At 39.5% G+C, this 14,724-nt stretch overlaps 1 protein-coding gene across 3 annotated transcripts; it reads left to right on the forward strand.

Moving 5' to 3' along the window:
* Positions 1-475: 475 nt before the first annotated feature.
* On the forward strand, positions 476-8,886 carry zfyve21 (zinc finger, FYVE domain containing 21). 3 transcript variants are annotated; one of them, XM_030718814.1, is made up of 8 exons: positions 476-689; positions 2,455-2,505; positions 3,659-3,827; positions 4,605-4,680; positions 5,721-5,812; positions 6,107-6,160; positions 7,313-7,440; positions 8,758-8,886. In XM_030718814.1, the coding sequence occupies exons 1-8, from the start codon at positions 564-566 to the stop codon at positions 8,791-8,793; spliced, it is 732 nt and encodes a 243-aa protein (XP_030574674.1). In that variant the 5' UTR covers positions 476-563; the 3' UTR covers positions 8,794-8,886. The 3 variants fall into 3 exon arrangements, with proteins under 3 accessions (XP_030574674.1, XP_030574675.1, XP_030574676.1); XM_030718816.1 differs by lacking the exon at positions 476-689 and adding an exon at positions 1,797-2,049; XM_030718815.1 differs by lacking the exon at positions 6,107-6,160 and having other exon boundaries at positions 479-689.
* The last annotated feature ends 5,838 nt before the right edge of the window (positions 8,887-14,724 follow it).

Genomic DNA, 14,724 nt, shown 5'->3' on the forward strand with positions numbered 1-14,724 from the left:
TTTTCCCCTCATGTTCCCCAAAGAGTGTCCAGAGTGAAGTGTATTATGTTTTTTTTTATACTTTTATCTTTGAAATAAAGATGCTAATGGCATCTTTATTTCAAAGATGCCATTAGCATTATGTAGATTATTATTTCATAATAATCTACATAATAAGAGCGAAGGGTAATTTTTTCCCTCACTCCTCCAGATCGGCCACTTGCTGTACTGAAATCTGCGAATGGGGAGTTTATACATGCATACATGTTTATGGAGCGGAAGAACAAATGAAATGTACGTGGATGGTGTTTTTAAAGTCATTTTTGGTCCACGAATTCTCCAGTTTAACCCTCCGGAGCCAAGAGACGCGCATGAATAATTTTAAGCTAAAACAGCAGCACGCAACCTCGCGGAGTGCGGACTTCAGACCAAAACACTCAACTTTGCCAAAGAAACACGTGATCTCAAATCTGCGCTTTGATTCGTTAAACGCCCTGCCACTCATTCCGAAGGGTGTGTCCAGATGAGAGTTTGTGGTTGAAGGAGACTCTGCTGAGCACAGAGGAGAAACACACCGCAGGAAAATGTCTTCAGTGCCTGACGGGAAGAAACTCATCCGCAGCCCCAGCGGCCTTCGCATGGTTCCAGAAAACGGCGCCTTTAGCAGTCCTTTCTCGCTCGACGAACCGCAGTGGGTCCCGGATAAAGAGGTGAGACGAGCGTCGGATTTGGTTTGACAGCGACAAGCTATCACAGACGCGAGAAGCTAAACTTAGAGCTTCCGCTTGATGTTTTCAGAATAAAACGAGCTTTCTGCAAACCCAGCAGGAATAAAAATGAAGGCAGCGACTACTTTTAGACTTTAAAAAAACATGGTGTTGCACTAAAATAAGCAGTTTACATGATAGCTTTTGATCAAAGTTGCAGATAATCGGACAGAAAAATCAAACTCTTTGCTGCTGTCTGGCACGGTTTTTACTCATAATAGAACTTAAAAAATGTTTTAGTCAGCAGTGGTTTTCTGTTTTTTCTTTTCTTTTCTTTTTTTTTTTTACTATAACAGTAAAAGTTACTGCATTACCTTCACAAGGAAAATGCAAGAAAAGCTCCTTAACATCCAAAATGAACAAATATTCCATTTTGTACATTAGAATACGGATTGTTTGGGCCATTAAAATGTAAGAATCCCAGGTCGCGTGGTGTTTAAATAGCTGCTTTTGTCTGACCAACAGTGTCATCAAAGTATTTATCAAAGCTGCTGGGTGTAGTAATTGTATGTGTATACTTTGATAATTATTAATCAGAGCATTAAAAGAGCTGTCAGTTATGTTCCTGTCAATTTTTAACCGATTAACTAAGGTATCCAGTATCAAATGGTCAGTATATGTTAGCCCAAAAACCCAAAATATACAGGAACAGTTTAATGACAGATTAAAAGTTAAAAGGTTTAGAAATTTCAAATTCACAGTTGAAAATGATGAATTTAAGAGATATCTATTTGATCCTTTTATATTGTTAACTTTAATATTCTCGTTCTCGGAAAAGCGGGTTATTAAAGTCTTGAAACGTTTAAAAGAACAACTCTTATTTCTTACTCTTACTGCAGTGTGTCTGATTTGATTTCTAACTCTTGACTTGGGTAGGTTGCACTATTAGACCCAAACACTGAAGAAGCGCTGCTGAACTCCTGCAGTTGTTGGACTCCTGGATGAAAATTTTTGTCCAAGTTCGTGATCATGGGCTGCGACGTGCTTTTATTTTTGAAGTGAAACAGCTCCACATCCGGTAACTGCCTGCTGGCTGCGGCGAACCTGACGTTCCTGCGGACGGCGCAGTTGGCCGCTGGACTGGGCGTTGTAGGCTGTCATGGCCAGCCTGGCAGCAAACGGAGCTTGTTAGCCAGTTAACAGCTACAACTAGCGGTAAACTTAATTGGGACGAGAGTGACGAAACGTCCCTTGTTGTGTGTGTTGACTGACAGCACGTCCGCACACAGGCTAGCTAGCTAGCCGTTTGTATGCCAGTGCAGTGAAACTACAGGAGGACATACAAAGACTGTCTGCAAAAAATGTAAACTGACTGCACGCAGACGCACTTTGACCAGACTGGCGGAGTTAATCATTTATCATTAACTTTTATTTATGGCTTCAGTGTTCAGGATGAGGCATTAAGAAATAAGCCTGGCACCAATTACAAACACATAAAAAAAAAAAAAGCTGTTGTTGATTGAAGATCAACTTCTGGGTTGCCAGATCCTGACAAATTATAAGTTTGATGGTTAGTGAACAGTTAGGCTACTTGTGGATGGTTCTCATGTCCTGTAGTCATTAACTGTTATTTACACACAGAGCTGCAGATCTGTTGTGGCTTGACTAGCTTAAACTTAAAATGGGACTTTAACTGCTGTTGAACTGAAATCTGCCCAGCTCAGCATGTTGTGTAACATCCTGTTTTTCCACTCTTCCCGTCTTTCAGTGTGCCAGATGTATGCAGTGTGACACCAAATTCGACTTCATCAGAAGAAAGGTCTGTCTAGTTTTTCACAAACTTTATCAGTTTCTGGAAAAACAAAAAAACACATGGTGGACAGATGAACACGTAGTATACATTTTTCCCCAAAGAATGAGAGGCTTTCATTTTGTCTGTCTTGTGAATGCTTAGATGAGTTACTCCTGCTTGGTTTATTTAATTTGGCATGAAGACATTGAGAGCTGTGTGGTGACATTTCCTGCCGCTGACCACTGACATAGCAGTGTTGAAAGTCTGCTGCTCTGCTCATTTGTGCCATCATTTTATTTTAGATCCGTTATTAAATCAACAACCATTCCAGGTGTCTTCCAAACTCACCACTTTAATTCACGGCTTTTCTTATTATCCGAGCCAGCTGGGTAGGACAGAAATATGATGAGTAATGAACCAGGCATAGACTGTATCCAGCAAAGCTGAAGTCACTTCCTAAATGTTTAATTTTACAATTCATGTCCTCAGCATCCCTCACGCCTTAGTTGTCTTGAGGTTTTAGCACAGTTTTGGTATTTTCGAGCTTCCCAATTCTTTAAAAGTGCAGTGAAGCAGACATAGTTTTGCCCTGTAAAACCACACAGTCTCAGTCTCTCTGCACTCTTATTGAAAAGTGTCACACATTCAGGTTTTCTTCATCAGCTTTAGAAAATTTTGATTAAAAGAACCATAACTGACCAAAACTCTCATGTTTCCTGCATCAGAGTCCAACAGAAATCAGCACAGAGCTGCAAACCGGGGGGGTTGGATCCCTCGAGGGGTTCCTGACTTTTCTCGTATTTATTTATTCAGGTCTCTAAGTTACAACATTTGATGAAGGCTCATGTGTTTCTTTTTTTTTCCTGGGGTGGCAAGTCCAAAAATTTGGGAGGTAAAATAACCTTTTACACTTATTTTTGCAAATTTCACAAAAAATAAGTGATGTGTGGAAATTTACAGCAAACTGTACTGTTATAAGAAAACTGCTGATTAGTGGATGGATCAAATTCCTACCCTATCCATTATGTCCTCATCAGAAATGAAATCATATCTGTATCTGTGCTGTATCGCCCTCTCACACCAATTAACTTCAGAATTCATGAAAATGTCTACGCTGCTTTCACAGACATCCTAACCCCGACAGACAGTTAATCGGACTGTGTTGTGTTGTCTCCTGTAGCACCACTGCCGGCGGTGCGGCCGGTGTTTCTGTGATAAATGCTGCAGTAAGAAGGTGGCGCTGCAGCGCATGTGTTTTGTTGATCCGGTGCGGCAGTGCGCCGAGTGCAGCCTGGTCTCCCAGAAAGAGATGGAGTTTTACGACAAGCAGCTCAAAGCGCTTCTGGGAGGTGAGAATTCACTTTGTTTTGGATCACAGTGTAATGGAGCATGTACGGGGTTCATTTATTGGTATTCGCTTATTTTTCAACACATGCCTTCTTCCTGTTTAAAGAGCCTGTATTTTTGTGAGAATACACCTTTTAGGGTTATATTAAAAAACAAACAAATCATAAAACAGAGGAAGAGAAAAGAGGGGGGGGGTTGGTTTAACTTCAGAACATCTGCCTGGGTTTTGTTTTATAAGCTTAAAGTGACTTTTTTGTGCATTTTCCATTCCTATAATCATATTTTATAAATATATTTTGTAATATAGATGTACACTGTAAATGTCTGTTGTCCTCAAATGTGTCCAAAATATGCAGCATGACACGTTTACTCTTCCCAGCCACTCCATGCAGGAAGCATAAATATGATTAAAACATAATTTCTGGAATAATCTTATCGGTCCCGTCCCGGTAATCCTCTCTGTTGCTGCTGATTGTGGGTCAGTGTGCAGCTATAAATATGCAGAAGCAATCTGGCTCCTTATCAAAAATCCATCAGCAGCCTGGAGTGCAGAGGAACAGCCGGCTGAATGTGTGTTGTGTGTGTGTGTGTCTGATGGTGGATGTATCAGTGGCTCAGTATGAAGGGAAAAAAGTGAGAAAGATGGAGAGTTAAAGCAACAAGCACTGCCATATTCTGTTTTTTGTTACTGTTTGATAATGAGCCACTCAGTTTGTCACTATCCATTATTACTGTCCTGATATACGTTTATTACATGTATTTATGATCGCCGTTCACAGGAGGCACCTTTGTTGTCACTCTGGGAACATCAGATAAGGCTGAAACCATGACGTGTCGCCTCTCCAACAACCACAGGTTAGCGCTTCAAAGTCCACGCTTGGCTTACCAAATAGTCGCTTTACCCAATTTACAAAAAGTCTTTTTTTCTTTTCTTGCTACCTGTCAAGTCTGGCCATGCTGCGACCTTCCATTGTATGAAGTGTCTCCCTCTTTATAATAAGCTGCCAACGGAATATGGTCAAATGTTTCAGTATGGAGGAAAAAAAATAACTCCCAAAGTTCTCCAAGTTTTCTAAAACTCTAATATAAATTCTTCTAGCAGGCATTAGAGAGAGGCCAACACTTTGTTCTTGATAGAAATTTACTCTGAAAATGTAACAAACAATACAAGAACATTTATTGATTTATGAGAATAATAATAGACAGTGGAACCAGTAGTCACATTTACAGAAACATGTTATGTTACCATAAGTGTGATAAGCTTCCCAACAAGCTCTACACCAAACCAACATGTTTCCAGCTTCTACCTTTTTTTTTTTTATCTCTGTAACCCAATGCAAAGAGGGTGAATATAAATGAGAGAGAGTGAGAAGCTCTCAGTCTTTTGAGATTAAGTCACAGTTTGCACATAAGTAAAATAAAGCAAGTGTGAAATGCCCCCTAACTGTTGTTGCTTTGTATGTTTGTTTCCTTCATGCTAAGTAGCAACCGGTGCGCTGCAGCTGATGCTCGGCAAAATAAACAAAGAACTGAAGTGCAAAGATCAGACTACAGAGCTGCTCTGATTCTCAGCTTTCTGAGTCTGAATGGGACAGATGCCAGAAGTCTAAACAGATTATTGCATCCCTGCTCTCACAGCCAATAAGTACCTCCGTTTCAACAGTTGTCCTAGAGGGGCGAAAAATGAAATGCATTTCAATATTTTTATGGATATAGAAGCCAGTGGATTCAGATATTACGTTAGCACATAAGACACATAAAGGTACTTAAAGAATACTTAAACATTTTTCAAATATAAAAAGCAGCTACTCCATCTGAGATATGAAAAAGATCGTTTTGTTTGCACCAGTTTATTTTGCTGTGAGTAAGCTGCTCGTTTGTGACCTAAACATCAGGTATCTGTTCCTGGATGGTGAAAGCCACTTTGAGGTTGAGCTGTCTCGGATCTCCAGCATGCAGATTTTGACGGATGGGACAAGTCCAGGAGGTGAGTCTGTGTAGGGCTAGAAATGGCTTACAGATAACATACATCCATGTCTTCTAGCTTTCAGAGCTGCCCCCCCCCCCCTTTTTTTTTTTATTTAAATCGGCAGCAAAGAAAAAAAAAAAGTTTGATTATAAATTGGTAACAAGGAGATTTCTGTCAGTACATGCTGGAAATTGTTTATCTTGTTTCTTCCTTGAGATGTTGTCACTAACTGGTAAATTTCTGTGTTTTCTAAACTAACACGTTCTTTTCTCTGCTGCTTTGGCGGCGCGGCACTTCTTCCTCTGGGCTCAGAGAATGACATTCACACTTACACCAGTCTGCTGGACAGTCACTTTATCTCTGAAGGTTAGCTTTGGTTTGTTTTACACAGACTGCACCTGTCAGTACTTTCTCATTGTCATCACTCAGTGTCATGTTGCATGTTTCCCACATCTGGCTTCTTTGTTTGCATGAAGCTGCCTGAAAATGAAACCTCTGATATGTCTCATGATTTTTTGTTTTTTTGTTTTCCACTGGGTCCCCAAAGCATCTCAGGAAATTGAAAGACCCAACATTTCAGTGTGTTATCAGTGTGATCATGAGTGACCGCCTAAGCAGCCCTGAATAGTTGATTAATTTAGCAGAAAACATACATGCGGACTATTTTTGTCATTATTTTTTCATAAATGAGGCAGGTAAAACCTTTTGGAGCTGATTTTGAAGTGTGGCATTAGCATTTGCTGTGAAAGCACAATATGCAGTCAAAAGAGCTCTCTAAGTAAAGCAGGTCATCATCCGTGGGTTGCAAAATAAATCCATCAGAGTGACCAAATCAACAGTATTGTTCATTTTAAATAAATAAAGAGCACACTGGTGAGCTTTAAAACATGAAAGGGCCTGGATGTTTCCTGATTACTGAGGATGTTTCCTGAATGGAAAACATTTCATCATCAGTGCATCATTCTAGCATTTCCATTAGTTTTTTTTTTTTTCTAAATTGTCCCCTGTGTTTCTGTTCTATTCTATTCTGCTGGTGTTTCCAGTCTTCTGGTTCTTGACTTTTATTTCTTTGACATGTTGAAATATTATTGATTTATGTGATGTGATTTTTTTTTTTCTCATGTGGGAAAACTTGTAAATGGATATTGAATTTGTTGTTGTTCTGTTTTATAGGCAGTTAATGGTGCTGCACCCCTCTTGTTTTATCATTTAACCTCATTTTTGTTATTTCAAGTGAACAGCAGCTGTTTAGTTTTTGAACAAATCAGAAACACCCACTGAAGTGAAGCCCCCCCATTACAGTATTTTTTTTTTTTCATATTTATATTGTGTCAGACTACTTTCCTACAGTGTACAACTATACAATTACCTTTACCTTTATTCCTTTTCTAAAACGAGACTTAAAGGATGTTTTCTTGACAAATAAATGATCCTTTTCAGCCATTTAAAAAAAAAAGTGTGTGTGTGTGTGTGTGTGTGTGTGTGTGTGTGTGTGTGTGTGTGTGTGTGTGTGTGTAGGAGGGTCAAGAGCCAGTGGAATGCTGCTCCATTACAAGCCAATGGGCTCGGAGGATGTCCAGCAGCTCCGCATGGAGGCGGCAGACGACAAGAAGGTGGCCTCATTGTGGTTGGCTGCGATGCACAAGGTAAAATAAGCACAACACCGCAGACTGTCAGTGTGGCTTTATTATACAGCTGCTCAGCCTGCTTACAAGGTGCCTAAAATGGCTACAGTAGGGAGGCATGAAAATAATTTTATTACCTTTAATCATCCATATAATAAATAAACCAGCAAACAAGACGTTTCTATTCAGGGAGACGAGCAACCCAGTTTTTTTTTTTGTTTGTTTGTTTGCTTGTTTTCCATATCCCAACAGTTTTAGCCAAACTGTCAAAAGAATGCTTTTAATTTAGGTTTAGTTGGGTGGTCATCAGGGACAGTGTGCATCAAGTTGGAGGAGAACTTCACGATAAGCTCTTTTGACAACATAAAGTAACAGATTTGCTGTTTGTACCCTTTGTGTTAGTTTGGCTGTGAGGTCCTTAATAATAAATAAATAATAATAATAATAATAATGTTGCTTTCTTATTAGTTGGCACCTTATAATTAGACAATGTGTGTCTTTGCCTTTGTGTAATAAGTGCATCATGAGAGTTTAGCACAAAATTAAGGAGTTCATAGATTGAATGATCAAAAAAGAGTAAATCAGCAACAGTTTTGATTCACTTATCGAGCAGCAGATCCACAGCTGATCTCCCCAAAGATCAGCTTCTTAAAAGTGAACTTTTCCAGCTTGGTTTTATTTATTACTGTAAACTGAATATGTTTGAGTCATCAGACATGAAGGGAACTTTGAGCATGTCATCTTCAACTATGGGAATATAATCACTAATGTTTGAGTCAAATATGGCTCTGAACAAGCACCTTGTTGTCCTATTTTCTTAATATTGCCTTCTCTGTTTCTTGGTGTCATTAAAATACTGTACATTAATATAGTCACTCAGCGTTATCACAGACATTTAATGCAGACACGTTGGCATGATAAATAAAACGCAGACCAAAGGGAGCGCTCAGGCTAGTTAAAGCGCTGTGGAGCCAAGTTTGGGAATACAGCAGTAGCATCATAACCTGTCCTGTGGCTCCCCCATCAGACTGGAGCTTACACTTTCTCCTCCCCAGTAACCACAAACCCAAGATTGAAGTTCTTCCATCTTATAGTTTTGTTACTGTAAGTAGTATTCTTAGTATTATAATCTTCTTTATCATGAAGGCCAACGTGTGACGGTTTTATATTTCATGTTTTATTTTTTGGCAGAAGAAGCCATCAGCCAGGTGTAACCGTATGTAGCTGTGTGCTGTCTGCAGATGCTCGTCTTAGTTTAGACGGGAATAAGAAATCAGGAACATTTTTTGAGTTTCATATTAAAAACTCTTTATTCTCTCTCCCTGCTCCTGTCCACAGGCAGCCAAACTGCTGTATGAAGCCCGAGACCAGTGAGGGCCAGGACTGAAGCTCCAGGCAGCGCACACCCAAGTGTTTTGTACCCCTCTCAGCCGGGTTTGGTACCGTTTGGATTTTATTAACACCAATTATCTTTCTGCTTGTCTGATTCCTCATTGGTTCTTGATACCAGTTCTATTCATGGTAACTTTTTAAAGAAATGTTTGTATGAAAAAGGACTTTTATTACCTCTATAACCAGTACTTTGTACATAATGTTTACCACAAGTATGCTGCTTGGACCTTTTCTTTTTTAAAGAAATCATTTGACATGCCTGTGAGACTTCTTTTAATCCGCTTTGATTTAATTCATAAATCAGGGCATGCAGCATTAATGTTTCTACACAAGAATTAGCAGGAAAAATGTGTTTTTGTCATCAATTTAAAATTCTTTACAGGATTGATTAGATTCTCATGTTTTTTGTTTTTTTTTTTTCTTGCATCAAAATGTGACATTGTACCTTTTTTTTTTTTTTTTTTTTTTTTAATTTTATTTTAGAAACCATCTTCCACAGTTAAATCATGACAACACAATAACTTTACATGATGCTATAACAGGAGGGATTAGATTCTTTATGGACTTGCTTAGGTTACTTTAACAGAGCCAAGCAGGGCCTGGGGTATAGAACCCTCAGCAGTACCGGGATCTTCCACATAGAGCATCATCACAAGTAGTTTAAAGGACAAATCCACCCTGAAACCCTTTATTGCAGATAGAAAAGCAACTATGTCTGATGTCCCTGGCACTTCAGGATTTAACTGCACAGAGGACATGCACTGGATCTAACTGTGCAGCAGTGTGACGTAAACACAGTGTGAGCATTTGGCTCTCATTGACAGTGTGAAGTGCTGCTCGTATTGATGAACCAGCAGAAAAATGTCAGCCGAATCTGCAGCTCTTCTCAGTTTTAGTCATTTTGGTGTCCAGCTACAACGTTACTGCTCTGGTTCACTCTCAGCACTGTTTTTTTTTTTGTCTGAATACCAGCTGGTTGACGTAGTGGAGCAATAAGCAACTAAAAAGCCAGAGATTTCTCTCTGCAGTGGTGGAGACCAAAACCTGAGCTAAAAGAAGTGAATTGATTTAGATCTATCAGGTGAACATCAGCATAACTCCACATAAATGATAATATTGCTTTGAAAATGGGATGTAAATGCTACACAAATGAAAAAGGCTTTAAGAATAATTGCTTAAAATAAAGAACCGTGGCTCTGCTAAATCCTTAGCGGCAGGTCCTGAAAGAGCAAAATCATCAGGGCAGAGGCCAAGAAAGTAGCTTATTTAGTCTGCGGGAGCACGAACTCTGCAGGATCCAGCGCCGGAGCGGGTTTTGAGCAAGCTGTGAGACAGATTTGTGTCCAGTCTAAATAAAAGTCAGATTGCATGGTGGATTTCTCCTTTAACACACCAACTGTCACGACAGTTAAGTTTAAATATTGAAAAATGAGGTGAAATCTTTTCTCTTTCAGTTGTTAGCATCTTTGCTACAAATATTCATACAGGCGTACGTGTTTAGGCCTTTGTGTCTAAGAAAACTTCAACTTTTCACTGATTCTAGTGAAGTATAAACACACATAAATAAATGCTTTAAATGTAGTTTCATGTATTGAAGTTTTGTATAAAATATATTGTTGAATATTCCTACTTTAACATGAGCTGTATACGTATTTGCGCAATTTTTAAAGCTGAGGTATGATTATAGTTTTTGTAATACTTGTATATTCCTTTTTGTCATTACTCTAAAACCCAAACAGCCTGTTTTTTTGTTTTTTTTTATCTTTATTTTTTTGTCATTATTGTGCAGACCCACAAACAGGATGTGAAATCACAGCCTTCCATCAGCCATGATGAGGTGATGGGTTTATTAGTTTGGCAGGTTTTAGCTGTATATTCCAATCAAGTGTTGAGCACACGAAAACTGTAATCTCCACTTGTTTTGCAGCCAAATGTATCCACTCACACACTGCATTTTAAAAATAAGGTTTCTGAAAGGTGGCATCAGTTTGTGCCTCTGGGGTATTGTACGGTGACATCTGTAATTTCTAGAAAAAAAAAAAAAAAAAGGATTTCTAACTAAATAAGTACGTAGCATTAGCAATTGAATGTATTTGAAACTACAAATTGAGCAGAGATCTAAGTCTGAATGGGATGATCCTGAGATGATACAGTCATTCATATAATAGCAGGTTGTCATACTGTAGGGGGTGAATATACCAGATGGCAAATAAATAAAATGCAGCTGCAGGGAAAGCTGTGAAAATTAGAGTAAACTGAACTTAAGGTTTTTTTTTAAAGTTCTTATTATTCATACAGTGTGCTTGACTCTAAACCTGAGTTAATGCGTCCGTTAACCTGAGTTAATGCGTCCGTTAAAGGCACAGTAGCTCCTCAGTTGTTGATGTTTTGGCTACTTTTAGCAGAGTTTGGTGTTTTTGCAGTTTTGCAGACGTCTGCATGTCTTCCTTTGTCCCAAGCTTGAGGAAAGAGCTCAGAATAGGGCAGCCTTTAGTGACACGGTTCAAACCGTGTTCTCCACCCCACCAACACTTAGTGACAAAGTTTATTTTTATACTCCCCTTAGACTGTAAGTCCTAGTTATCTCATGTTTCTCGAAGAGAGAAGATGATGGTAAAGTGTTTGTGTAAAAGACATTTGTTTGTTCCAGTTTGAGGTATTGCTGTGCAGTCACGGGGTGTAACATTTTCCCATTCAGCAGCTGGTGGAGGGGGGGGGCAGATGTCACAAGCTGCACAGTTGCCAACAAAAATCATAATCTTTAGTTTTTTGCCCAATATTTATATTTTTAATCCCCCCCCCAGCACTGCATGTTGAGCAGTAATAGGATGCATCTAAATGATACACACACTGCTGAAATTCATTATTGAATTATTAGATTGAATCACTTAAACACACATGGGCATGAGCACAAAAAGAAACAAACTGTTGAGTTTTGCATAGTTGGCTCACAGTGCAGCTCCTTCCTTTAAAATGTAATCATAAGTTTTTATTTTAAGTTTGCACTACATGTTTGTATCTGCACTTTATGGCCACTTTGCAGTCATTTTTCCCCATTAAATCTTTTATTTTGCTCAAAATGCTAAATTGGATTTTTCTGTTAATAAAATCACGTTTTTACATTTGCTGTGTGTTTATTTGGAAAATGTATTTCTGCATGGACGCAAACTCGCAGTCAGGAAGAAAATACTGAGCTGGTAGAAAAATCTGAAGGTGATAATGGCAACAAAAAAAAAAGAGGAAAACCTCAGATGAACAAGAGAACATGCCATATTACAGCGCGTCATTATTTACCAAAACTGAAGCTAAAATGCAGAAGCAGTTAGCTACTGAATCATGGAGTGTACTCAGTATTTCACACTGCTTCTGCATTTTGGCTTAGTTTTTGTTAAATAATGACACCTGTAATGTGTTGTTCATGAGCTGCTGAGGAAGTCTGCTGCAGGGCAGAGAGGATAAATGAACAGCTAATGGGCAGGTGGGTTCACTGTGCTTCTTACAGCTCAGCACAAGCAGGTACCTGATTAATTTTAATGGAAGTAAATTGTTAAAGCTGTGCTGTGGCTTTGTTTTCATGGAAATGTCTTTCTGTGAAGAAAAGCAATGCACTGATTTGTAGCGGCTGCCAAGGTGGTGCAGTGAGAATAACTTGATCCTGAACACCACTAAGACAAAGGAGATGGTAGTAGACTTTAGGAGGACAACACATGTCATTCAACCTCTGTTCATCGAGGGGGGTGAAGTGGAGCTGGTTTCAGATTTTAGGTTCCTGGGAGTACATCTGCAGGATGATTTGACCTGGAGTATCAATACGACCAGCATTGTCAGAAAGGCCCAACAGAGACTGCATTTCCTGAGGGTTCTTAGGAGCAACCATCTGACCCAGAATCTGCTGGTGTCCTTCTATCCTGACCTACTGTCTGTGCGTGTGGTTCAACAGCTGCACAGCAGCAGACAGGAAAACACTCCGGCGAATCATCAACACGGCTCAAAAGATCATAGGCTGTCCCCTGCCCTCCCTCCAGGAACTGTTCAATGGCCGCTGCCAGAGGAGGGCACAGAACATCGTCCAGGACCCCTCACACCCTGGACACTCCTTGTTTCAGCTGCTGCCATCAGGCAGACGTTTCAGGACAATGAAGGCCAGAACAGGAACAGCTTTTATGCCACGGCTATCATTGAACTGAACTCTGTGTGGTTAAATGGACAGTGATGTGGGGTGGTAGTGCTGACTGTGTGCGTGCGTTGGTGTGTGTATCGGGGCTAGATTCTTCTGTTAATTTACTATTTTGTATTGTATTTTATTAATCATTTTTATCACTCATATTTTTATTATTTTATTATTTGTCTGAGGCACCTAGAAAGGAATGCATTTTAAAATTCATTGTGCAACTTGTGTGTACAATATTGAATTGAAAATTGTACAAACCACAGTGTTAAGATATATACTCTCAAATGCATAACAGACAACGGTTAATAACTTCATTAAAAACTGACAGAATAAAAATAATTACAATCAGAGCTCTAACAGAGTCGTAGATTAAGTCTGTGTTTACTTTTAAAATTGGAGCATGTGAATGCAGTTTGTCTCCTCTGCTCTTTTCTTGTTCTCTGCTCTGTTAAAGGCAAACAGCCGATGAGGACGCACAAAAGCTCAACAGTGATTCAAACAGGAGGAGGAACTTTCAGGATGTTTCTTCATTCTTCTTCAAACCAAATGGCAGAAAAACATTTAATAATATTATCAAAAATGATGCAAAAACAACAGCTCATGAAATAAATTATATTTATTCTTATTTTCTTAGTGAGAGGGTTCTCGGTGCTTTTGGATGTTTCCTCTGGATCTTCCATCCATCCTGCCTGTCCCAGCTTGTCATGGGTGAGAGGTGGGGTGCTACTGGACAGGCTGGCCGTCTATTGCAGGGCTAACACAGAGAACCAGACAATCATTCATGTTCTTAATCACATCTATGGTCAATTTGGAGCCATTAATTAATCTAACATGCATTTTTTTGGACTGCGCGATGAAGCCAGAGTACCTGGAGAGAACGTGCAAACTCCACACAGAAAGGCCTCAGCCAGGTGGGTGGGTTCAAACCCAGGGGTGTCTTGCTGTGAGGCGACTGTCGCTCTCTTTCAAAAGACAAGTTGCCAGAGAACAGGAGACAAAAGGGATTCACATTCTTGTTGATGTCTGAAGTGCAGAAGAGGATGAGCCACACTTGGAATTGTTTTTATGGGGTTTCAGTTCATGCATATAAAATAAATGAATCTTTTCCTTGTAGTCATCTCAGACACACAGGTCAGCACCAACAAATAAAGAAAGGTACAGCAGCACTGATGCAAGAGGCATGCTTGACAGATTATAGGTCAAAAAGTCATTTACAGCAGTTTAAATACGGGCAGTCCGTTTTGGGGAAAATACTAGAAATCATTAATTGGCAGAAGATCACTTTTTGGCACAACACCCCTTAATGTGCTTTGGAGGAGTTTCACAGTAAGCCTGCTGCTGCTGCAGTGACGCCTGATTTTGTGAAGTCAAATATAACTTGCAGCAAGTCAAAATAATCCTCATCTCCCACCGCATCACCACTATTATCCAAAAATGAGCCGCCCTGATGGGCTTTTTATTCAGATTTCTCCTCGACTAATGTCATTCAGACAAAGTCCACTAGAGGGCAGAGACGACAGCTAAAGCTCTGCCTCATCTACTGCCAGCTCAAGGAGAGAGAGGTTATTAAGATTCCTCGCAGCTGAGAACAAGAAGAAAACTGATTCATTTTTATAGAGCTAAAATATATGATATTGTAACCTTATTTACATTGGCATGTATTTATTTTTGGTCACATTTAATTTGTGTGGATTATAATATAAATTTGTTGTCATGGTCTCGGGTCTGCAACCCTTTGTTTC

This window comes from Archocentrus centrarchus, chromosome 22, assembly GCF_007364275.1.
Source record: "Archocentrus centrarchus isolate MPI-CPG fArcCen1 chromosome 22, fArcCen1, whole genome shotgun sequence".
In the NCBI taxonomy this organism is placed as follows: domain Eukaryota; kingdom Metazoa; phylum Chordata; class Actinopteri; order Cichliformes; family Cichlidae; genus Archocentrus; species Archocentrus centrarchus.

What these genes read in the sequence shown, in the direction of transcription:
- zfyve21 (XM_030718814.1), top strand. Translation starts at nt 564, where the DNA reads ATGTCTTCAGTGCCTGACGGGAAGAAACTCATCCGCAGCCCCAGCGGC. An exon ending in CGCCTCTCCAACAACCACAG is followed by an intron (nt 4,681 to 5,720) that starts GTTAGCGCTTCA and finishes CCTAAACATCAG; the next exon opens with GTATCTGTTCCTGGATGGTG. An exon ending in GGTTGGCTGCGATGCACAAG is followed by an intron (nt 7,441 to 8,757) that starts GTAAAATAAGCA and finishes TCCTGTCCACAG; the next exon opens with GCAGCCAAACTGCTGTATGA.